Source organism: Heterodontus francisci, chromosome 12 (genome assembly GCF_036365525.1).
Source record: "Heterodontus francisci isolate sHetFra1 chromosome 12, sHetFra1.hap1, whole genome shotgun sequence".
Lineage (NCBI taxonomy): Eukaryota > Metazoa > Chordata > Chondrichthyes > Heterodontiformes > Heterodontidae > Heterodontus > Heterodontus francisci.
This window is the reverse complement of record NC_090382.1, coordinates 68188255-68212933: the sequence shown is the minus strand read 5'-3', so window position 1 is coordinate 68212933 and position 24679 is coordinate 68188255. Positions and strand designations below refer to the sequence as shown.

General features: G+C 42.6%; 1 protein-coding gene across 8 annotated transcripts in view; it reads right to left on the bottom strand.

Moving 5' to 3' along the window:
* The window catches only part of ankhd1 (ankyrin repeat and KH domain containing 1), a 226674-nt gene that overhangs the window by 87787 nt on the left and 114208 nt on the right, over nt 1–24679 (bottom strand). For 6 of the 8 annotated variants that reach the window (XM_068043555.1, XM_068043558.1, XM_068043560.1 and 3 more), the window contains exons 14-15: nt 16054–16156; nt 4816–5556 (exon numbers count right to left, since the gene is read on the bottom strand). In XM_068043555.1, coding sequence (XP_067899656.1) covers nt 4816–5556; nt 16054–16156 — 844 coding nt within the window. The remainder of the gene's footprint in view (nt 1–4815; nt 5557–16053; nt 16157–24679) is intronic. The other 2 variants (XM_068043561.1, XM_068043562.1) reach the window with 1 other exon arrangement.

Below are 24679 nucleotides of genomic sequence, written 5' to 3'. Positions count from 1 at the left end.
CAACTGGACAAGTTGCTAAGGAAAAGTGTCAATTCAAAGAATTTCAAAAACACCTAGAAAGTACAACTGGAAAATGAAACAGTTGGTATTCTCAAACACTGGATGAAATAAGGCTACAATAAAAATATTCCAAAAATACATTTTCCATGGCTTTTTAGAATTAAATGCTTCAATCTTAGATGTGTACATGTTTTTCAGTAGTGTCATCAGTATAAGAAAAAAGTACAGAAAGAAAGTCTTACGAGGAAAGGCTGAGGGACTTGGGGTTGTTTTCGTTAGAGAGAAGGAGGAGGAGAGGTGACTTAATAGAGACATACAAGATAATCAGAGGGTTAGATAGGGTGGATAGTGAGAGTCTTTTTCCTCGGATGAGGATGGCAAACACGAGGGGACATAGCTTTAAGTTGAGGGGTGAAAGATATAGGACAGATGTCAGAGGTAGTTTCTTTACGCAGAGAGTAGTAGGGGCGTGGAACGCCCTGCCTGCAACAGTAGTAGACTCGCCAACTTTAAGGGCATTTAAGTGGTCATTGGATAGACATATGGATGTAAATGGAATAGTGTAGGTCAGATGATCGGCGCAACATCGAGGGCCGAAGGGCCTGTACTGCGCTGTAATATTCTAATTCTAATTCTAACAGTAAATAAATATTTTTGATTAAGCAACTATTGCTGATAGAGGAATTACAGAGGTGCAGTGTTTAATACAATTTTAAACTGAAAAATTCTTTATCATACTTTCCAAAAACGGCACTGATGGGAAGAATCTCAAAAAAAAAGACCTATGAATTTCAAACGAAAAGGTAAAAAAGCTTAACTCGGGGCTGAGTTTGCAAGATAAACAAGAGCTGTACTTCAGACTCTGCTTTCCAAGAAAGACCAACTTAAGCGTTGTTAGCTGAACTGATAAATATTGAAAGAACATAGTGACTTTCGAAACTGAATGTTATAACGTGCTACACAGCAGCCAACTTACACAAGTTCCCACACAACAAGATAAGTGATCATATAATCTGTTTTAGTGTTGGCTGAGATATAAATATTGACAAGGCCATTTAAAAAAATTTAAAAACATAAAATTACAAAGAAGATCAAAATTTTTAATATTCTAGCCAGGTGGCAGGGATAAGTAACTTCAGTCCAAAGAATAGATTTTCAGCTTGCAATGCACAGGCCTTGGTGGGGATTTGCCTTTTGTGCAAGCACAATGCCTTGAGAATTTAACATTTCACTAGCACACTAATTGTCAGTGCACCAAAATCCTCTTCAAGAATCTTCCTTTTGGACAAGTGATGCTGTCTTTTGCGATAGGATGCCCCTAGAGTGTGTTAATATTGGCAAGGAGTACCTCCCCTCACAATGAAAAGCCCACTGATCCAAAAACGGTCTCTCCCAATTGCTGCTTTTCAAAATGGTTACATTTTTATTTTTGTACGAGTACTTAAGTCTATATGCAAGCAATTTCTTTAGATAAGTGGTTCTCATGGTGTTGAACAATCTTCAGTACCCTTCCCATTTTGGATGCTATCCGCCACTCCAGGGCAGGAAAGTTGTTCTGAATTTTCAGTTAAGCGGCCATTCTTCATTCATAAGCCTGGACAGAATATGTAAATAGCCTTCTGTGAGTGAGTGAGTGTGTGTGCATGCACGGTGGGGCTAATCACCCTGTCCTCAAATGATAGCCAACAAAAAAAAAAATCACAATAGCAACTACATGCCAGAATACTGACTAATTTAATTTCAGTTTCCAGGAAAGATCACTGCCCCAGAAAAACAAATACATTTTAGAGCAAAGATTCTTAGTGATCAGAAAGAGACAACAAAATTGGAATGTTTTACAAAGATTTGAAAGATATACATAATAGTTTAGCATAGCACAAGGTTCTTGCAATATATGAAAATGTGTGTCCCAATTTTGCTCCTTGTACAGTAATGATATAGACGAATACAGAGTGGATGGTACAGTGTACAAGACCTTAGCTTTCTACCTTTAGAACCTTACTTTAAGTCCAACCCCAGACTGATGGGATGAGAAGCTCCTCTGGCAGTTGACTGTAATGGTCCTGCGTGAAATTAGTTTGAGCAGCATTAATCCAGATCCAAGTGGACATGGACCTACAGCACAAAAATGTCCCTAAATTTTGCAATCTCACTTAGAAACTACTGGATCAGTGGCACAGGAAATGGAAAGCATCAAACTGCTAACAGTAGCGAGTGCTCATCCAAGGTTAAAGCTGAGCAACATGACTACTGTAGGAAAGAGGGAGCTTTACTCTAATTTCACTGTGCTATACCTGATCTGGGAGTGTTTTAATGCAGACCATTGATTCCTGAAATGGGATGAATTCAGTTCTCCGGCTGATCAGAACAATTTAAAAAAAACACACAATTGGAGTAATGAGCAGCATGGGACAACCCAAGGAAGAGAATAAATGTTTTAAAGTCAGAGTCTCCTTTCAATGGGGGCAAAAAATTGGTTGTCAAAATGCAACTGCTATCAATTCCAAGCTGTTGCAAATAGCAGTTATATTCTAAAGTCAAAAAGATATGACCTTGCATTTTAAAGAACTTGAACGCATATATTTTAAAACTCAAAACCCACTGTTCCACAGAACTTCACAATTCAAATTAATGGATGCACAATACATTTAGCAGACATAGAATTACACAAAAATGCAGAGAACAGGCCTAACAAAACAAAGTTCTGCTAATATTTAAGTGTCTAAATTTCAAACATAGTCCGAGGGTGTCTTTATACTACCACTAGATGTCACTATTGTAATTTACAATTGCAGCAATAGTACATAATTTTAAAACACACATGACAAAGATCACCAGCAATCACCTAACAATCCACTAAGGAATCCAGTAAGATTGAGTCTTAAGTACATGCTCCATAGAGCTAAAATCCAATTAAATCTGAAAAACAAACCACATTCCTGATGACTGCAATTGTTCAGCATATTTGTGAAATATCTTAACTACTAATATTTGGAATTTTGAAACCAATTTTTTTTTTTTTACACAATCTCCTCAAACTAATTGAAATACTACCCTGAATATCGAACATAATCTGGCAGCAGAGAACCACATTTTTGAAATTAGAAAAGTGGACCACTGTAACAGCTTATTTCCATTACTTTCTGTTTAACCACTTCAAACTAACATGATACTCAGAAAATAGGACCTAGAACTGCAACTAGTATCACGTTTAATTTATTCAATTTCAGTCTACTTGCTGCTGCGAAATTTCATAAAATTTGATTTATCATGACACTTGTATGCACAACTGAGACAATAGGCTAGCTTCTGACATTTTCAATAACTTCAATAACGCCTTAATACTGCAAGTATTCACCACAGTAGACAAAAAATAGTCAGTTGCATTATTATTTACAACCAAGATCTTCCATCAGATGACAAACCAACTTAAACTCTATTAGAAAAGGCCAAGGTCAGATGTATTCAACACTAGACATTTAAATTTTTAGCCACTTTAGCAAATGTAACAGTTCCCTAGCATTCATACAGGGATACCTGTCAAGTGTGTAATGAGTTAGAATCAATTAATTCACTTAGGTTCATATTCTGCAAGAATAAAGCATTTTGATTGGACAATAGAAATACATTACAAGAGCCTTTTGAAGCACATCAGCTCTAGTGTGAAACAGGAGGTTCTGCTGTACTTCTAAATGTTTTGGTTTCTTGATCTGTGAAATATAATTTTTAATTTTGAATATTTACTGAAACAGCTACAGTTATACTAAACTACTGTTTAATGGCAGTCCCTGCAATTGTAGCCTGAATGAGTTTCACGGTTCATGCTAAAATAAGGGAAAGCACAACTTTTCACAACAGCTTCTTCATATATTAAAATATAAAATAACAGCCCAGTGGTTGGCTGGAAATTTTTTTGGCACTGTGGCAGTCAGATTGCAGCTGGTGCAAAGTCACAAGTGTAAAATAGTCTGTTAAAAGTAGTTTCGTATCCAAAGCCGAATCCCAGACTTACGACAATTTAACTGCAGCTATACCGCACAGATTGCAAAGTGGCACTGTCTATGCAGTGACACGAAAAGCGAAATAAAACTGCCCAAGTTATACAATGCTCTTTATTGCAGCTTCATGTGGTTTAAACTACTGTAGGACAAAGGTAAATAAAAATGACAGGCCAGTTACAAAATGACCACACAAAAGGTAAAGGGGCAGAACAAAAGTCAAAATTGACATCCTGCCCCATCCATCTATACATTTGAACGGCAAAACATGTCAATTTTTAGCAACAAAAACCCTGAATATAATTCCAATATGTGACTTTTAATTCATTTTCAAGTGTTTACCCTTTAATCATAATTCCATTTTATTTTTCATCTTATGAGACAAAGTGCCAATGAAAGATAATAAAGAATATTTGTGAAAATGAGAAATCTGATATAAAAAGAAAATGCTGGAAATGCACAGCAAGTTAACACACATCTGACAGAGAAAGTAAGCTGCAGTATGGCCCTTAATAGGGCTGCTCAGTTGTGACGGAGTATCATAGTCAAAACACTGGTCTTACTTTCTCTTTCAGATAATCACCAACCTTCTGTGCACTTCAAGCATATGAATTTCAAAAATCAAGAACTGTGTGAAAGGAATGGTATTAGTTAGCAGGCTCAAACAGCCTTGCTATTGCAATAGTTCGATTAAAGCATAACTGTACTGTTACGACTATAGTTCTGTGTCGTAATGGATCTAACAAGTCCATTTGTACCTAAAAGCTAGTAGATGTGAGCAAAGGTAAAAGGTAAAGATGACCAATTCTTAACCCACCTGCCATGATGTCATCAAGAGTGTCAGTTAGCGTCTGCGCTGGAGTTGCAACCATTAATCCATCAGGTGCTTGAGCTAAGAGTCCCTGTCCAAGTCCAGCAAGTTGTGCCTGTCCTAACAAAGGCTGGTTCACAATTACTCGCTGCAGATCAGGTACATTAGTGATAGGATAAACAGAACTAGTAAAGTTTGGAGACATTTGTGTTGCTAAAGGTTGGATAGGAACAAACCCCATTTGGGTTGCAGGTGGCTGCTGCTGGCCATCTCTGTGCAAGATGGTGTCCACCTGAGGCAACTTTGAAAAGTCTTCCTCTGGCAGACATTCACCAGTCCCCACCTGAGGGAACAGTCCTCCATGTGGGCATTGCTGCTGTTGTTGCTGGAGCTGAAGTGTCTGCTGTTGACCCTTGGCTTCCAAGTACTCTTTGGTAAACTGCTGCTGAGTTTTCAGCTGCAATTCCCTTTCAACTTTTTGCAGCTCTTTCAAAATCTTTTTCTTCTTCTGGACTTGCTCTTCTCTGCTCTTTTTTAGTTCTTCTATCTTGTCTTTGGTTAAAGTGTCTCCCTGAATCAACTCTAGTGACTTCAACTGTGCCTTCTCAATTGCGTTAATCCTTTGTCCCAGCTCTGTCAGCTTGCCTTCCGTCTCTTCCACAATGCATTCTAAAGGCTGGTACTGGTGGAAGGGCTGGACATCCTGTTCCGCTACCTGCAGGGGACTGGACTTCTGCTTGGATGTACCTAAGCACACGAAAAATGTTTGAAAAAATGCCATGCAAAAATTACTTACCCATGTGAAACCAGTGTAAACTTTTCACCACTTTGTGGCTTTTATTCAGTCTAGCACTGAACATAACTATTCTACATTTGCTTTGTTCAATCTAATGAAGTATTTTTGCTTTCCAGATATTAGTTTTGCAAGGTAGCTGAAATTATGTCATGATTTTTTTTTGTCAAAGAGGGAAAGGAAAAAAAATTACATTAAATAGTGTCCACCATGCTAAGCTTGAATATAGGGCAAGAGTACAAAAATAGAAAAACGGTTGAGCAACATCAGAACACTTTTTTTTTTAAAGTGTACTAGTGCAATAATATTCATTTAGAATTGATTATTCCTTCTTCTGTCTACATAACTTTTGGCCTCAGATAATAAGTTTATTTGAATCAAAATTAAAATGGCTCACAGGACAACTGTAAAAAGCTGCCAAATAATGCAACTGTAAGAATTCAACTTTTCAAATCACGTTTAGATCATTTCCACTTGGACCATTTCTCTACCAAGTACTAGAGGTCTAGGCTAAACTGGTGCAACTAAAAATGGCTATCTGAAGAAACTTAAAAATTCCCAATCTATATTTTTTTTTATTCAGGTAAATCACTAACTGGATAATTACAATAATTATTCAAAAATCAGTAACAATTCATGTTTATGGAACATTTTCAAGAAATGTTCTCTGCTTTTCTCGAGATTTCTTTTGAAGAGATGCACAATAGAAATCATGCAAGTATTTTGAATACTGTAGCTTTTCAGTATTCTACAAATGCTGATGCCACATGGAAAGAGATGCTACTGAACTTCAAATATGCAAATATTTGTAGTTTTTGAATTAAATTTTCACCAAAGACTATTTCAAGATGAGTGTTAAATTCCCCTTGATGGTTACATAGGTTCATGCAATAAAACTGAACGAGGAAAGCATCAGGCTTAATTTCTATTCTTTACGGACTTAGTTGATCTCAGTTGGAGCAGCAGGAAGGCTATGCATGACCTCAGGACCAGGGCTGGGAAAGGGGGTAAAAAAAAAATGGGCAGAGTTGCCATTTCTGATTATCCAGTGATCCTTGCTGGGAAGTACAAATGTATGGACATCAGGCATGGACAGGATTAAGCTCATTTTTAAAAATTAACTCTCAAGTGAAGAGCATATTGGCACTTGTATGTTTGTCCACATCCCAACTCACACCTAGTCCCATTCACCTATCATCCCTGAGTTTGCCGACCTACACTGGCTTCAGCAACATCGCGATTTTAAAATTCTCATCTGTTTTTGTAACCCTCCAAGGCCTCACCCCTTCCTATCTCAGCAACATCCTTCAGTCCTACAACCCTCCAATTCTGCCCTCTCACATTTCTCTCTACCTCTTTCCTTTAACGCATTTCTTAAAACCTACCGCTTTGAACAAGCTTTTGATTATCTGTCCTAATATTGTTTGACTAATTTGCTAGAGTTCTTCGAAGCTGTAACAAGTAAAGTGGATAATGAGGATCCTGTAGATGTAGTTTAGCTGGACTTCCAGAAGGCATTTGATAAGGTGCCGCACAAAAGGTTAATACACAAGCTAAGTTCACATGGGGTTAGGGGCAATTTATTAGCTTGGATAGAGGATTGGATAACCAACAGAAAACAGAGTCGGGATAAATGGGTCCTTTTCTGGTTGGCAAGATGTAACTAGTGGGGTACCACAGGGTTCGGTCCTCAGGCCCCAACTATTTACAATCTATATTAATGACTTGGACGCACGGACAGAAGGTACTATAGCCAAATTTGCAGATGACACGAAAATCGGTGGGTCAGTAAGTTGCAATAAAGGATCTACAAATGGATATGGATAAGTCAGGCGAATGGGCCAAAATTTGGCAGATGGATTTTAACGTGGATAAGTGTGAGGTTATTCATTTTGTTCGGAAGAATAGAAAGGCAAATTATCTAAATGGAGAGAAACTTCAGAGTGCTTCGGTGCAGAGGGATCTGGGTGTCCTCGTGCATGAATCGCAGAAAACTAGTTTGCAAATACAGAAGGTGATAAGGAAGGCAAATGGAATTTTGGCATTTATTGCTAAAGGAATAGAGTGTAAAAGTAGGGAAGTGTTGCTGCAACTGGACAAGACATTGGCGAGACCGCACCTGGAGTATTACGTACTGTTTTGGTCCCCTTACTTGAGAAAGGATGTAGTTGCATTGGAGACAGTTCAGAGGAGGTTCACCAGATTGATTCTGGAGATGGGGGGTTTGTCTTATGAAGGGAGATTGAGCAGTTTAGGCCTTTACTCTCTGGAGTTTAGAAGAATGAGGGGAGATCTAATTGAGGTATATAAGATGATTAACGGGATTGACAAAGTAGACGCAGAGAGGATGTTTCCTCTTGTGGGGCGATCTAGAACGAGAGGTCATAGTTTTAGGATAAGGGGTAGCAGATTTAAAACAGAGATGATGAGAAATTACTTCTCTCAAAGGGTTGTGAATCTGTGGACCCCAGGATGCCAGGACATTGGGTAAATTTAAGGGGGCGATAGACAGATTTTTAATTAGAAATGGGTTGAAGGGTTATGGAGAACGGGCAGGAAAGTGGAGTTGAGGCCAAGATGAGATCAGCCATGATCGTATTGAATGGCAGAGCAGGCTCGAGAGGGTGAATTGCCTACTCCTAGTTCTTATGGTCTAATATCTCATTACTGACTTTGTCAAGTTTTCTTTCACAATGCTCCTGTGAAACACCTTGGGGCATTTAACTATGTTAAAAGCATGATATAAATGCAAGTTGTGGGCTTATACGGAGAACAGCTACTTGGCAAGATAGTGAAGGGAACCTGAACCCATGAAACTGTCACCCAGAATGAACCATCCTCTTCAGGAGAGGCAGAAAATTGCTTAAGTGTACTAAAAACTATTTCCAGATGAGAGACATTAGTCAATAAAAACTGCATGTACTTTATAATCTTCAACTCGTGAAAAGGTACACAAGCACATACTGTGCGTCAATACATTTTTTTTGGTGGGAAAAGAGAGAAAGAGTGCACCAGCAGTGAGCAGGTACATGTATGCTAGCAGTCTAAAAACTGCCAAATGTATTACAAAAGAAAAGCAAAAACACCAATAAAGATATTGAAGCTTCAGTGTTGGCTGCGCAAATTTAAAAACCACAGAAATATAGGTCTATTATAAATTTAAAACAATCCATTAACTCACTATGCTAGTGCGCTCCAGCAGAAAGGAATCCTCAAAACTTTTAAACTTGATTATTCAGCTACGTTTTAGTCATTGCTAAAGTTAAAAGCAAGAAAGCGCACAAATTTCAGCTGCCTGAAAAAAGGATTTTTTTTTGTTTTATAATATCTGTAGACAAAGACACTCATTGTCTATTTATATTGGGTCTAAGACTTAATGTCATCACTGTATAGCCAATAGCTAGCTAGCCTCACTGACCCAAAGTGAGTAAATTTGCAGCATCTGCAGTATTTTGTTTTTTTTTTAAAACAATAAATGTGGAAGTGTTCTGGTTTACAAAAATGCTATAATGAACTTTTATGAAAGCAACACCACCTTCCTGCAAAAGCATCTGGCAAATCCTTTTCGTTTGAGTGTGTAAAGAACACTGCATCATTTGCCAGAACACTGCATACAAATAACGTGATGACATTTTTGTGCTGTGCTTACACAAAGAACAAAAAGGATTGGCTCATTTTTTTTTTTGAAGACGACGACAACACCCTTTGAACTGTGATACAGAATGAATTAAACTGGAATCCTCTTCTAGACATCCTTTATGTCGCAAAGCTACTTTTTGCAATAAAAACTGCACGTTCATTTTGGAGTAATGCTACATTTTACAATGAAAACTGGATGTCAAAAACAAAAACAAATGAATATTCTCAAACTAAAATGAGGTGCTTGACATATTAGATAGTCCAGTGTGGAAAAGCTCAGATATACATTTAATCTTTCCAATAATGCTATTAATTTTACCATCAATATAATTCTCAATCTACTCTCAGAATTAACTGTACTTACATAAAACTGGCTAAGTAATGGGACATGGCACTAGGAAAAACAGTTGACAAGTGTTGGCTTTGGAGCCAGATTATTAATAGTCAAAACATTGTTTGCCATGTTGAAACAAAATTTAATGTCAATCATATATTAACCCAAAACGTACTGAAAAGGTCTTAGAAACATAGAAGGATACTGCACAGAAGGTGGCCACCTGGCCCATTGTGCCCGTGCCGATATTACAGTAACTTTAAAATCAAATGCGAGCAAGGTGAATTAAAAATTTCATTAATAAAAACTCATTTCTACAAAGGGGCAATCTTTTGGAGAAAATGTTTTAAAATTGAAATATTTTGCATCATGCAGTCGTCTGCATATTATGCAAAAGCTAGATGCAAATAAAATTTACGCAACTAAATTAACAGCATGTTATTTACAATATGAATGGTGTGTGATCAGTATATTAATTTGCTAAACATATAATGCTGAATTTGTTGACTACAATTTTTTTTATATATTTTTATGCTAACTTTATTTAAATCCAAGTCAATGGTCAAATAATTTGAGAAAACTAGATAACGGCCGGGATTTTACGTTGGGCGGACGGGAGCTGGCCGCCTGAAAAGTCGGCAGGGAACCTGCTTCTGCTGTTCCTGGGGATGCGACTCGCATTTTACGGGCCCCCAGGCTTTAATTGTTCCGAGGCGGGACTTCCACCCGCTTGAGGTCAGCAGCTCTTAGTCCCAGCAGCGCCACCGGGAGCATGGAGTGGAGTCCAGCTAAGTTTTGGTTGCCTCGCTGGAGGTAATCGGTCGGGTCCCGGTAAGGCAAGGGTGGCTGGATTTTGTGGGGCGGGGGGGGGGGGGGGGGGGGGTTGTTGGGTGATTGGGGTAGTGGGGGTGGCTCTCCATCGGGAACCCTGTGCCCAATGAACAGGGCCTACCACTGGGGCAATTGGCAGCTGCCTGGTATTTCCAGGCGGCTTTTCTGGGTCCTCAGCCGCCCACTTGCCATGCGTAAAATCTGTGGGGAGGCGGGCGAAGGCCCTTATGTGGCCATTAAGTGACCACTTAAGAGCCTTGATAGGCCTGGGGCGGGTGACCCGTTTTTCGCCTCCCGCTCCATTTAATGTCACCCCCCACCCCTGCCACCATTCAACTCGCTGGGGTGACATTAAATTCCGGCCAACGTCTTTGACTAACAGAAACATAGAACATAGAACAGTACAGCACAGTACAGGCCCTTCGGCCCATGACGTTGTGCCGAACCTTTAACCTGCTCTAAGATCTAAGTAACTACCTACCCTTCATTCTACTATCATCCATGTACCTATCCAAGAGTCGCTTAAATGCCCCTAATGTATCTGCTTCTACTACCACCGCTGGCAGTGCATTCCACGCACCCACCACTCTCTGTGTAAAGAACCTACCTCTGACATCTCCCCGAAACCTTCCTCCAATCACCTTAAAATTATGCCCCCTGGTGATAGCCCTTTCCACCCTGGGAAAAAGTCTCTGGCTATCCACTCTATCTATGCCTCTCATCATCTTGTACCCCTCTATCAAGTCACCCCTCATTCTTCTTCGCTCCAATGAGAAAAGCCCTAGCTCCCTCAATCTTTCTTCGTAACACATGCCCTCCAGTCCAGGCAGCATCCTGGTAAATCTCCTCTGCACCCTCTCTAAAGCTTTCACATCCTTCCTATAATGAGGCGACCAGAACTGAACACAATATTCCAAGTGTGGTCGAACCAGGGCCTTATAGAGCTGCAGCATAACCTCGCGGCTCTTAAACTCAATCCCCCTGTTGATGAAAGCCAACACACCATATGCCTTCTTAACAACCCTATCAACTTGGGTGGCAACTTTGAACAATCTATGGACATGGACCCCAAGATCCCTCTGTTCCTCCACACTACCAAGAATCCTGTCTTTAAGCTTGTATTCCGCATTCAAATTCGACCTTCCAAAATGAATCACTTCACACTTTTCCAGGTTGAACTCCATCTGTCACTTCTCAGCCCAGCTCTGCATCCTGCCAATGTCCCGTTGCAACCTACAACAGCCTTCCACACTATCCACAACTCCAGCAACCTTCGTGTCATCGGCAAACTTGCTAACCCACCTTCCACTTCCTCATCCAAGTCATTTATAAAAATCACAAAGAGCAGAGGTCCCAGAACAGATCCTTGTGGAACACCACTGGTCACCGAGCTCCATGCTGAACACTTTCCATCTATTACCACCCTCTGACTTCTATGGGCCAGCCAATTTTGTATCCAGACAGCCAACTTTCCCTGTATCCCATGCCTCCTTACTTTCTGAATGAGCCTACCATGGGGAACCTTATCAAACGCCTTGCTAAAATCCATATATACCACATCCACTGCTCTTCCTTCATCAATGTGTTCTGTCACATATTCAAAGAATTCAATAATACTCATTCCACTGTAAAGAAAACTGGAAACATTCATTACATTAACATTAAAAGGACAATTTGTTGATGACTGCTCGTGACTTGAACATCTTAACATTCAAATATAAAAAGCTGCTTTTATACTGCTATATCACCGTGATAGTATTACCAGTCCCAGAGCACAGTTCTCATGCAGCAGACAACCCCCAAGTAAACCTGCTGGATCACGAAGACCAATGTGTTTTTTTTTTAAACTGGGTCCTGCTGGGCAGTTTAATTTGGGGTTGCTGCACCTAGGGAGAAGGCAACACTAACACCACAGCAAGATGAAAGTAGCTAAAAAGTGTTGGGACCCAAGTCTCAAAATGTAACTGATATGGATGGATATGCTTTAACCAGAAACCATGAAACCCTTAACACAATTTCTATTTAATTCAGTAAAGTAGTCCAGATGAAGCAACTTTTACGTCCCTACAGAAGGCCTTAACAAAATACTTCAACTACTTGGAAATTCTTAGAATGTAAACTGGATGCATTTTTTATTTTAGTATAACAGTTAACTGTATTCCCACACTTCATCCTGTTAACAGATGTCAAAACACAACTTGAAAAAGTCCACTTTTGGTTGACTTTCAGTCTCAGCAGACATTTGTAAACAATTACATACCGTATATATAAAAAGTTAACAGTTAGGCTAGACTGAGTACAGTGGAGCCTCAATTACTGTTACTCAAATTACTTTAGAATTTTCATGGTAGAGTTGGCTCCTCCTTCCAGAAAAACATTCTGACTGTGGAGCTCTGCAACAGTGGTCCTCCTGCCATTAAAGTCAGCAGGCACTGCAGCAGCTGATCTCCCAACCCACACAAATGCTTACAATTCCAACTTGCCAAAGATCCTACAAATGTTCAAATATGCTTTATACACCAAGCTCAATCTTTAGCTACAGAAGCAAGCAATGAAGGTAGTATGGAACTACCCTGAACAATTCCATCAGATGATCAGAGATCACTGCTGAGACCACCAATGGAACTGAAGTGTCTTCTGCCCTCACTTCTCTCACTGAGCAGCCCCTCGTTGGTTGATATCTTGGCATAAATGTCACTACAGAGTTTAATGGGAAGTATATAGATATTAAAGCATGCCAAGACAGCAACTGGCATCAAGACATCTGCAAATACTAATATCCACTCATTTTATTTCAATATTTTTCCCTCACTCTTACCTCAAAAAAAACTGTTGTAAAATGATCTTGCACCTGCTCTTATATTCTTAAAAACACTCTCAGGATCATGTCTTTCCCAACATTTGAGATTTGATTCATACTGCACAGTATTTCTAAAACACAATTAATCTTGGAAAGTTTCCAATTTTCTTTTGGTGGCTGGATACTTTGATATACACAGAAACCCATCACCAGAATTACAGCTCTAAACCATGCAATTAAGAAATCCACACAGGCAGAATTCCTATTTGTATGGTATAGATGAAGATGCTCCCTACAGGGAAACATCACATTTACCTAAATGCAGAGTGCTTTGGAGGTGTTTCGCATGAGCCTGGAAGCTCTCCCTTTCTTTTCTCTTAGCCTAAAGATTTCCCACAAGTTTAGCCACAGATCTTACCAGTATAAGCACGGTCAGTGTCTCCCTGCTGTCAGGTTAGGAACATTGTCCAGTTGGAGCAATGTTATGTGAAACTGAATCTCTGCCCTCCAACAGGTCTTACCCCACCCCCCAACTCCCCTAACCAGGTTTCTTAGTAACCAAGCTTGGTCAACTGCAAATCTATGGACTCAGGTACTGGCTTACCAAGTCAATCATGGAAGGCCGACTCCTTCCCATTTTTCCACCGTCAGATTCATTATATCGAAACCAAAGACATCCCACCTATCTTTCCTTAAAGCCTTCCCAAGAAAGTGTGTCTTTGGTTGATCACTACCTGACAAGCTCAGGCTTGAGGCCTACCTACAAGACAGCTGATACTAGGAACTCTTCAGAAGCAGCATGAAGAACAGTAAAACTGGCCAAGTAATGCCATTGTTTTTCTGATCATAGCATGAACACCATACCTCAGTTTGAGGTGCAGAGCTTCAGTGATAACTGCTTGCCTCCCTGCAACATAAATCATAGTAGGTATGAGCCTTGGACATACGCAAGTATGAAGTCTCATACCCAACTTTGGTACAATACTTCCCATCAGCTATCAAAAACAGAAGTTTAAGCTTGTATCATGTCTTCAAAGTGATGAAATGTTCTAAAGTGCTTCACAGATGGTCGTAAGAAAATGGATGCCAAGCCAAGACAGAGGTGATTCAAGTTTGCTTGAACAGATGGATTGTGAGAAGGGCTATTAAAGATGGAGAAGTCTCAGTTTCCTCCTTAGCTAGAGAGAGTGGCCTCCAGCATGCGGAAGGAACTATATAAGACTGCAGCAACACACATACCACCTTGATCTAAACCAATACTATGTACCAGACTTCCTCATCAACTGCTCAATCTAGGCCTTCATTTAGCAGTTTTGGCAGAGACCTGTCTGCAATAAGGATGGCACTCCAAGGTGCTGAATGTAAGCCAGGGCCTCCTTCATGCAACTATGTTCCCTGTATGCTACAAATCCACCCACAACTCAGCCCTGGATATCACACGTGGACCAAAGGAAACCCTTCTTTTACACTTGTAGGGGCTTGAAAACATGACTGAAAACTTTCTGGACAAACCTCAAAAACCAATTAGCTTTACTTGCAATGGAATTTTGAGGCCATTACAATGAGATCAAATACTTAATGCTCATTCTCAACACAGTCCAGACTAAGCTGGCATCCATCAGAGTCCCAGTACTGCTGTCAAAGAGCAAGTGGGACAATTCCTGAGAGTCATAATACTACTCTTAAGAGACATCCATTAATATAGTGTGCTGGTTAACCTCTGGTTCAACATGGTAAGTAAAGCACATTTTTCTCCAGGTAAATTCACCAATGCCAAGAGATCATCATAAATAGCGAACTAATTCTTTCAGAAATGCCTGGAAGACACAATCATTTTACCAAACATTGATGGCGACAGTGCATGAGATGGGTGATAGTTGATAAACTGGTCTCATTCCTCTAACTAGAGAAAGTAGTTCAGTGAGTCTCCTAACTACTCTTACACACATCTTGGACCTGGAGTATACATCTTGGATAAAATTCAAGATGCATTCAAGCACTCCCACAGTTTCCAGCTTCTTCATGGGAACTGCACAAGGCACTAGGTCAAAAATTTTATGACAATCTATGAATGCAAAATTAGTGTCTTTTCTCTAGGTGTTGAAACATTGCGAGATCACGTGAAGTCACAAACTACACTACATTTTGCTCACAAGACCCCTCTATTTTGGTCCTCCCAAGCAGCCAATACACATGTTGTGACGACCCAAAAAATCATTTGAGAGAGACATGGGCAACAAGACTCAGCACTTTTTGGTCTCACAGTGAACTCTTTTGTTATACACAGAAATCACAACTACATTCTGAAATGCCAACAGTATTCCTTTCTCAAACAAAATATATGCTTCCCTATTGCTTCGCCTCAAAAGGGCAAGCTAAATTGTCAGTTTCTAACACTGATCTCCACTACCATTAAAATTCACTCCTACCACCCCACCTTTAGGAATCAGACATGAAATCTACCCAAGCCCGTCATGCTGCCGTTAGCTAGGTGACAATCTATGAAAAGTCCATGAAACCATAATTTTAGGCAGAAAATCTTACTTTCAAGGGACACCAAGACTTCTGAACTGTTACTTATAACATGGGTCCTAAATAGATCATGCAAAAAAGACAAATTGCAAATCTAAACTTGCATCATATGAAACCATGTGCTTAATTTATAAAAACAAATTAAGTTGGTAGATTCAAATTTTATTTCCTACATGCTACTTCATACTTTCTTCATTGTGGTTTCTTTGAGACTCAGGTCCCTAAGGAGTGGGAATTGGGAAGGAAACTATACACTTATAATCCACAGGAAAGTACATTAACTTGCTCCCTCAACCAATAAAAAAAAACACTCACCTTTATTAATGACAGAAAGTGTAGCTCCAACATTTGCCGGAGACTGGTCAGGTTCCTGGGGTGGAACTACCATGGCGAGCGCTTGCACTGGTACCCTGGGAGCCTGAAAAAAAATTCAACAATTCAATTGCACAACAACAGAGCAAAGTTACACTCTTGACAATAAGCGATGCCTAGCTTCAGATGGAATTTTCATTCAAAGCAAAATGCTAATTTTACCAAAGCTCAAATTTTGGTAAAATTATACAGCCCTACTATTCCTGTGCCAGCTCTTTGCAAAAGCAAGTCAATTAGTCCTCTGCAATTTCTCCCTAGCCCTGTAAATTTTTCCCCTTCAAGTATCCAATTACCTTTTGAGAGTTATTAGCGTCTGCTTCTGCCACCCTTTCAGGCATTCCGGAATGCAATTCGGCGTAAAAGAAAATCCTCATCCCGCCTCTGGTTCTTTTACCAATTATCTTAAATTTGAGTCCTCTGGTTACTGACCCTCTGTCACTGAAAACTGTTTTTACTAGTTTACTCGATTAAGACCCTTCATGCTTTTGAACACCTCGATTAAATCTCCCCTAACCTTCTCTGCTGTAAGAGAGCAAACCAGCTTCTCCAATCTCTCCACGTAACTGAACTCCCGCATCCCTGGTTCCATTCTAGTAAGTCCTCTCTGCATATTCTCTAAGGCTGGACATCCTTCCTAATGTGTGGTGCCCAGAATTCGACACAGTATCCAGCTAAGTCCTAACCATGATTTATAAAACATTTAGCATAACGCCTTTGCTTTTGTACTCTTATACCTGTTCATAAAGTGAAAGATCCCATTATGCTTGAACAGCCTTCTCAGCTTGCCCCGCACTTTGGTACAAGTGCTTCCAATTTTTTTGGTTAAATTATGAGGATTTATGTTAAAACTGATAAAAAGATTCCACAGATGCTGGAGAGCTAGAAACAAGCCCTTAATGGACGATACCAGTCTTCAGATAATACCCCAGCAGCATTTTTTTTTGACTTGGGAAAAGATGTTTACAAAGAAGTGCCAGGTCAAGATTTATAGGGGTCAGGAGGCTTGATTCTTGTGACACTGTTTTTGGTTTCGCTTTGGACAGACAGTTGGTCATATGGACAGTTTTAAAAAGGCAGCTGGAGAAAACTTGTCAAGGGAGCAAACCCCAACTCAGTCTGTTGCAGCTCTTTGAAAAGCCTTGCCAGTTTTCCATCTCTTCGAGAACTAAAGTAAAATAGCAACAATGTCAAGGTAAACACTTTCATTACAGCAAAGAAACGTGGGAGAGAGAGACACAGAGTGGGAGAGAGAGAGGGAGAGAGAGAGAGTGGGAGCGAGTGTGAGAGAGACCCATGGTAAAAAAAAGAACTTTTATATTTCAGTACGTGTGCTTATGCTTTGCTTCGTTACTGGTTAAGACTGATAATTTTGTTGTTTATTAAAGAAACCTGGTTGGTGTCTGGGAAAAAAATTTAAATATATGTTGCGACCTGTGGAGAAATGGAACTAGAGAAACAGAGCACACCTCCCACCTCAGTCGTAACGACTTTTAAATACTTTTGTACATACACTCCAAGGTTTGTCTGTTCCTGCAACCCCTTTAAAATTGCACCATTTAATTTATATTGCTTCTCCTCATTGCTCCTACCAAAGAATCACGACACACATCTCTGCATTAAATTGCATCTGCCGTCTGTTACTATCTACCTCACTACCGACATGATTTCCAAATTCCAGTCATCTGCGAACTCTGAAATTATTTCCTGTATACCCAAGTCAAGGCATTTATATCAAAGAGCAATGGTCCCAATACTGACCCATGAGAACATTAGCATACTTCTCTCCAGTCTGAAAAATAACTGGTCACCACTACTTTTTGCTTTCTGTCCCTTAGCCAATTGCACATTCACACAGTCACTGCCCCTTTAATCTTATGGGCTTCAATTTTGTCAACAGGTCTAATATGTGGTACTTTATTAAATGCCTTTTGAAAGTCCATATATACATCAACCGCACTCCCTTCATCAACCCTGTCCGTTACTTCAAAGAACTCAGTCAAATATGATTTTCCTTCAACGAATCCATCATTTATGAATCCAGATTTTTCCACACGACAACTAATTTTGTCTCTGATTATTGTCTCAAAGTTTGCCCACCAATGACATTAGGCTAAATGGCCTGTTTGACAGGTTTACCCTTTCCTTTTTTTGAGCAGGGGTGTAACATTTGTAATCGTTCAGTCCTTTGGCACCACTCCCATAGCTGAAGAGAATTTGAAGATTGTGGCCAAAGCCACCACAATCTCTACTTATATTTCTCCCAACCTCGGGTGCATCCCATCTGAACCAGGTGACTTTTGTTTTTTTTTAAATAAATGGAGCACTGCCAACCTTTTAAATACTTCTATTTTTATCCTATCCAATTTCTCTATTACCTCCTCCTTCACAGTGATATCAGCAGCATTCTCTTCTTCGTTGAAGACAAATGTAAAGTGCATAATTAGTACCTCAGCCACACCCTCTGCCTCCACATGATCTTCCAGGTCCCCACCGTTGGTCCCACTCTCCCTTTGATTACCCTTTTACTAATTATATGTTTATGACTTTTGAGTTCCCTTTTATGACAGCCATTAATCTATTCTCAAACACTCTCCTGGGCCCTCATTTCCTTTTAGTTCCCTGAACTTTCTGTATTAAGCTTAGTTCTCTACTGTATCAACCTGACATTTAGCATTTCATTTCAATCTCCATATCTTTAGTCATCCAGGGAACTGTAGCTCTTCCTTTTCCCCCCTCATTGATCACCAGATATCAAAAGTATTCTATTCAACCATCATAACTGAAGTCTCAGGTGTTTAATTCCAGTTTCAATTCACAAATTTCAATTCCCATTTAACTTTTTCACAATTACAAAGAATGTGTCCCATGTGACTAGAGTACCAACTTAACAGTTTGTAAGCACAGTTGAACCTCAATAATCTGGTACTAAAGCCTCCCATTTAACCACAACAATTTAATACCTTCAATTGTTTTTAGTGAATCAATTACTGAGGAATAAAAACAAGAAACGCTGGAGAGTTAACGTTTAGGGTCAGTGACCCTTCTTTGGAACTGACAAATATTAGAAATGTCAACGGTTATAAGCTTATAACTGGGTAGGGAAGAAACAAGGAATACTAGCTCTGTTATCGCCAAAGCAACAAATTTCAAAACAATGGCCTGAAATTCCTTCCAGTCATGGAGCCTGAAGAAAGATGGCACTGAATGCCAAATCTTTCACTACCAGAATACAGTTTAGTGCTGGAAGTCGTTTAATGACCTGGCCAGAGCTGGAAAGGCAAGCTCTCCCTTTATTTTTTGTGCACCCTCAGCAGCACCACACTCTAAACTCTCAAAGCAGCACTCACAATAGACACTTCAAAATGCAATCACTACAAGAGCATTGCTGCACAATACATATCGACACAGCTCCCTAATCATACAGGAAAACCCACAACTTCATTTCATATGCACCAACACAACATTGACACCTGATCCACCGTAATCAACTGTGAGCCTCACCAGCAATTTTTCTACTCTTTGCAGAACAAGTAAATAGACAATGCCAGACATTAGGCAGAGGGAGGTGTGGATTACCCCACCCCAAGACCATCCAAAGACTGGGCTGGCATTACATATTACATAGTACTTACAGCACAAAACAGGCCTTTTGGCCCAACATGTTTGTGTTTATGCTCCACATGAGCCTCCTCTTACCCTTCCTCATCGATCTGTAACAATATATCCTTCTATTCCTTTCACCCTTGTGTTTATCCGGCTTCCCTTTAAATTTTTTTTTTCTTTTTTTTTTAAAAAAGAGATACAGCACTGAAACAGGCCCTTCGGCCCACCGAGTCTGTGCCAACCATCAACCACCCATTTATACTAATCCAACACTAATTCCATATTCCTACCACATCCCCACCTGTCTCTTATATTTCCCTACCACCTACCTATACTAGGGGCAATTGCTAATGGCCAATTTACCTATCGACCTGCAAGTCTTTGGCATGTGGGAGGAAACCGGAGCACCCAGAGGAAACCCACGCAGACACAGGGAGAACTTGCAAACTCCACATAGGCAGTACCCAGAATTGAACCCGGGTCGCTGGAGCTGTGAGGCTGCGGTGCTAACCACTGCGCCACCCTTTGTATCAATGTAGTTTAAGAGTTATATTTTTATTTGGCATAATGACTAAACTATGCTTCGAAGTGATGGAATATGGATTAAAAGTCTCAATCCCATTTTAGCTTTTAACAATCACACTGTTACAGTGAAGTATAAAGCAGAGGTCTGGCACTATCTCAAGAAGGGAATTATAGTGACCATTCAAGTCCGCACCAGCTCTCTGCAACAGCAATTCAGTTGATCCCAATCCCAGCCCTTTCCCTGTAGCCCGAATTTTTTTTTTAAATCTTCAGAGTGCTTATCCAAATCTCTTTTGAAAGACGCAATTGAATCTGCTTTCACCACACAGGCAGTAGATTCAAGATCATAACCACTCACTGTGTAAAAAGTTATTTGCCAATCACCTTAAATCTGTGTTCTCTGGTTCTCGAACCCTTCGCCAAAGAGAACAGTTTCTCTCCAGCTATCCTGTCTAGACCCCTCATGATTCTGAACACTTCTATCAAATCTCCTCACAACCTTCTCTTCTCCAAGGAGAACAGTCCCAGCTTCTCCAACCTATTCACATTACTGAAGTCCCTCACTCCGGAACCATTCTTGTAAAGCTTTTCTGCACCCTCTCCAATGCCTTCATATCCTCCCTGAAGTGCGGTTCCCAGAATTAGACAATACATGTAAAAGCCGAACTGGTTTTTATGAAGGTTCATCCTAACTTCCTTGCTTTTGCCTCAATTTTTAAAACCCAGGATCCCATATGCCTTTTTCGACACTTTCTTAAGCTGCCCTGCCATCAACGATTTGCGCACATATACACCCAGGTCTCTCGGTCTCTGCACCCCTTTTGGAATTGTAACTTTTAGTTTATATTGCCTCTCCTCATTCTTCCTGCCAAAATGTACCACTTAACACTTTTTTGCATTAAATTTGATCTGCCATATGTCAGCCTATTCCAGCAGCCTATCTATGCCCTCTTGAAGTCTATTATCCTCCTCACGGTTTAAAATACTCCCAAGTTTTATGTCATCCGCACATTTTGAAAAAGTGCCCTATACACCCAAGTCTAGGTCATAAAAATTGTGTCTCCTAGCAGCAATAGTAATAGGAAATGGATCCCTAAGAACTATTACATTTTAATTATAGTATTTTGCCCACCCTCCAGCCTCCATCATGCCTGCATGATGCCAACATTCTGACAGAAATGGGGCACAAAATGCCAGTTTCATAACTGTAACTTCCAAATCGATACTTATTCAAAGAAATCTTATGGATGTTCTTCAGTCAGAACAGTCCATCTCTGATGTAACAAGGTGCCACTCAGAAATTCCAGTGCCCCAAAAGGGCAGACACGACGATCCCCCTTAAGCGGTGTCAGCATCCACCTTTTTAGTTCCGAAGAAGGGTCACTGACCCAAAACGTTAACTCTGCTTCTCTTTCCACAGATGCTGCCAGACCTGCTGAGTGATCCCAGCATTTCTCGTTTTTGTTCTACCTTTTGAGTTTTTAGTTTAGAGATACAGCACTGAAACAGGCCCTTCGGCCCACCGAGTCTGTGCCGACCATCAACCACCCATTTATACTAATCCTACACTAATTCCATATTCCTACCACATCCCCACCTGTCCCTATATTTCCCTACCACCTACCTATACTAGGGACAATTTATAATGGCCAATTAACCTATCAACCAGCAAGTCTTTGGCATGTGGGAGGAAATCGGAGCACCCAGAGGAAACCCATGCAGACACGGAGAAATAGCAAACTCCACACAGGCAGTACCCAGAATTGAAACCGGGTCGCTGGAGCCGAGAGGCTGCGGTGCTAACCACTGCGCCGCCCTTATGCATCTATACCGTTCACCTCAACTATACCTTGTGGTAGTGAGTTCCACATTCTAACCGCTTTCTGGGTATAGAAGTTGCTCCTGAATTCCCTACTGGTTTATTATAGGTTGTCAGGCAAGACCCCCACCTGCCGAGAATAAGGAAAATTAATTCCGCCACACGAGCATTGATGTTAAACTGTTGTTTAAGAACTTGCTTTAACAATTGGAGAATTTAGCTGGAGAGAGACATTAGCATATCAACAGACAGTACTTCAAAAGGACAATTCCCTGCTCTAGTTTAATCGACAATGGTCTTTTGATTACCAGACGTTGAAGCATTCCAGATTAACTACTAAGATGGCTGAATACACAAACAGATGTGGTCAGAACAGTTTAGTCACATGACTGGCCACAGGGTTAAAACTGAGAAAGCTGTTTGCTCCTAGACTGAACACCTCGCTCCTGCCTGCTCTCATCTCTTTCTCACGGAACTGAAAACCATTGAAAACATATGAACCCCAAAAGAAAAAAGTCTCCAACAGTGAACAGGTTTTAAGAATAATACTGGGCCCCGGGCCCTAACAAAATGCAAGACTACCTAAAATCAAAGGCTCTACGGCGAGCTGGAAACACAGAAACAGTAACAAGAAACCGCCTTCAGAGACTGCCTCAAACCTCACTGCTTTAGTTTTCTTTGGCTCTTTTCTGTCCTTATTTGCATGCGTGTATCGCGTGTGCATGCCAGCGTAGGGCGCGACGTGTATCCACAGGAGTTAACCGAACTAGAGTTTAAGTTTAAGGTTTAATAAACTTCACTTTTCTTCTTTAAACCTAAGAAAACCTGATGTACTCATTTCTTTGCCTTATAATTGGAAAGTGATGAACAAGGACTCACCAAGAAGAAGCTCAAAACACTGTTTAAAAATCAAACCCTGTTACAATAAGACCAGGTGAAGACAGTAAAAGACCCCTAGACACCTTTCTCACCTGGTTGTAACAGGAATTTGGGTACTAGTGTCCGGAGTTTTAGATTGGGAACAATTTGACTTCCCACTTACAATCAACAGGAAAAAAAAGCAAGATTAATACAAGTTTTCTTGTAGTCATGATTGAATACTAACACGTCTGCAACTGAAGCGAGTAGCTCTCTAAGCCAGGGTGAAGTAACTTGGGGTAAGTTAAAAGCACGGTCTAAGGAGGAGTTGAGAAAAATGGCTGAGCAATGTGGGGTCACTGTACGTGGCAAGGCTAGGAAGTCTGAACTCCTAAGCTAGTGGTCTACCATTTTTCTCTTGAATATGAAGTAGAAACAGGCTTAGGGTACGGTTAGCAAAGATACAATTGGAACAGAGGAAACTTGAATTAGAAGAGAAAGAGAGAGAGGCAGGAGAGGCAGAAAGAAAGAGAAAGAGGGCGAGGGCGAGGGGAGGGCGAGGGCGAGGGCGAGGGCGGGGCGAGGGGGGCGAGGGGGGCGAGGGGGGGGCGAGGGGGGGGCGAGGGGGGGCGAGGGGGGGGCGAGGGGGGGCGAGGGGGGCGAGGGGGGGGCGAGGGGGGGGCGAGGGGGGGGCGAGGGGGGGGCGAGGGGGGGGCGAGGGGGGGGCGAGGGGGGGGCGAGGGGGGGGCGAGGGGGGGGCGAGGGGGGCGAGGGGGGGCGAGGGGGGGCGAGGGGGGGGCGGCGAGGGGGGGGGCGAGGGGGGGGAGGGCGAGGGGGGGGAGGGCGAGGGGGGGGGAGGGCGAGGGGGGGGAGGGCGAGGGGGGGGGAGGGCGAGGGGGGGGGAGGGCGAGGGGGGGGAGGGCGAGGGGGGGGAGGGCGAGGGGGGGGGAGGGCGAGGGGGGGGGAGGGCGAGGGGGGGAGGGCGAGGGGGGGAGGGCGAGGGGGGGAGGGCGAGGGGGGGGGGAGGGCGAGGGGGGGGGGGCGAGGGGGGGGAGGGCGAGGGGGGGAGGGCGAGGGGGGGGAGGGCGAGGGGGGGGAGGGCGAGGGGGGGAGGGCGAGGGGGGGAGGGCGAGGGGGGGGAGGGCGAGGGGGGGAGGGCGAGGGGGGGGAGGGCGAGGGGGGGGAGGGCGAGGGGGGGGAGGGCGAGGGGGGGGAGGGCGAGGGGGGGGGCGAGGGCGAGGGGGGCGAGGCGAGGGGGCGAGGGCGAGGGAGGGGGGGGAGGCGAGGGGGGCGAGGGCGAGGGGGGGGCGAGGGCGAGGGGGGGGGCGAGGGCGAGGGGGGGCGAGGGCGAGGGGGGGCGAGGGCGAGGGGGGCGAGGGCGAGGGGGGCGAGGGCGAGGGGGCAGGCGAGGGGGGGCGAGGGCGAGGGGGGGCGAGGGCGAGGGGGGGCGAGGGCGAGGGGGGGGCGAGGGCGAGGGGGGGCGAGGGCGAGGGGGGGCGAGGGCGAGGGGGGGCGAGGGCGAGGGGGGGCGAGGGCGAGGGGGGGCGAGGGCGAGGGGGGGCGAGGCGAGGGGGGGCGAGGGCGAGGGGGGCGAGGGCGAGGGGGGGGCGAGGGCGAGGGGGGGCGAGGGCGAGGGGGGGGCGAGGGGGGCGAGGGGGGCGAGGAGGGCGAGGGGGGGCGAGGAGGGCGAGGGGGGGCGAGGAGGGCGAGGGGGGCGAGGGGGGGGGCGAGGGGGGCGAGGGGGGCGAGGGGGGCGAGGGGGGA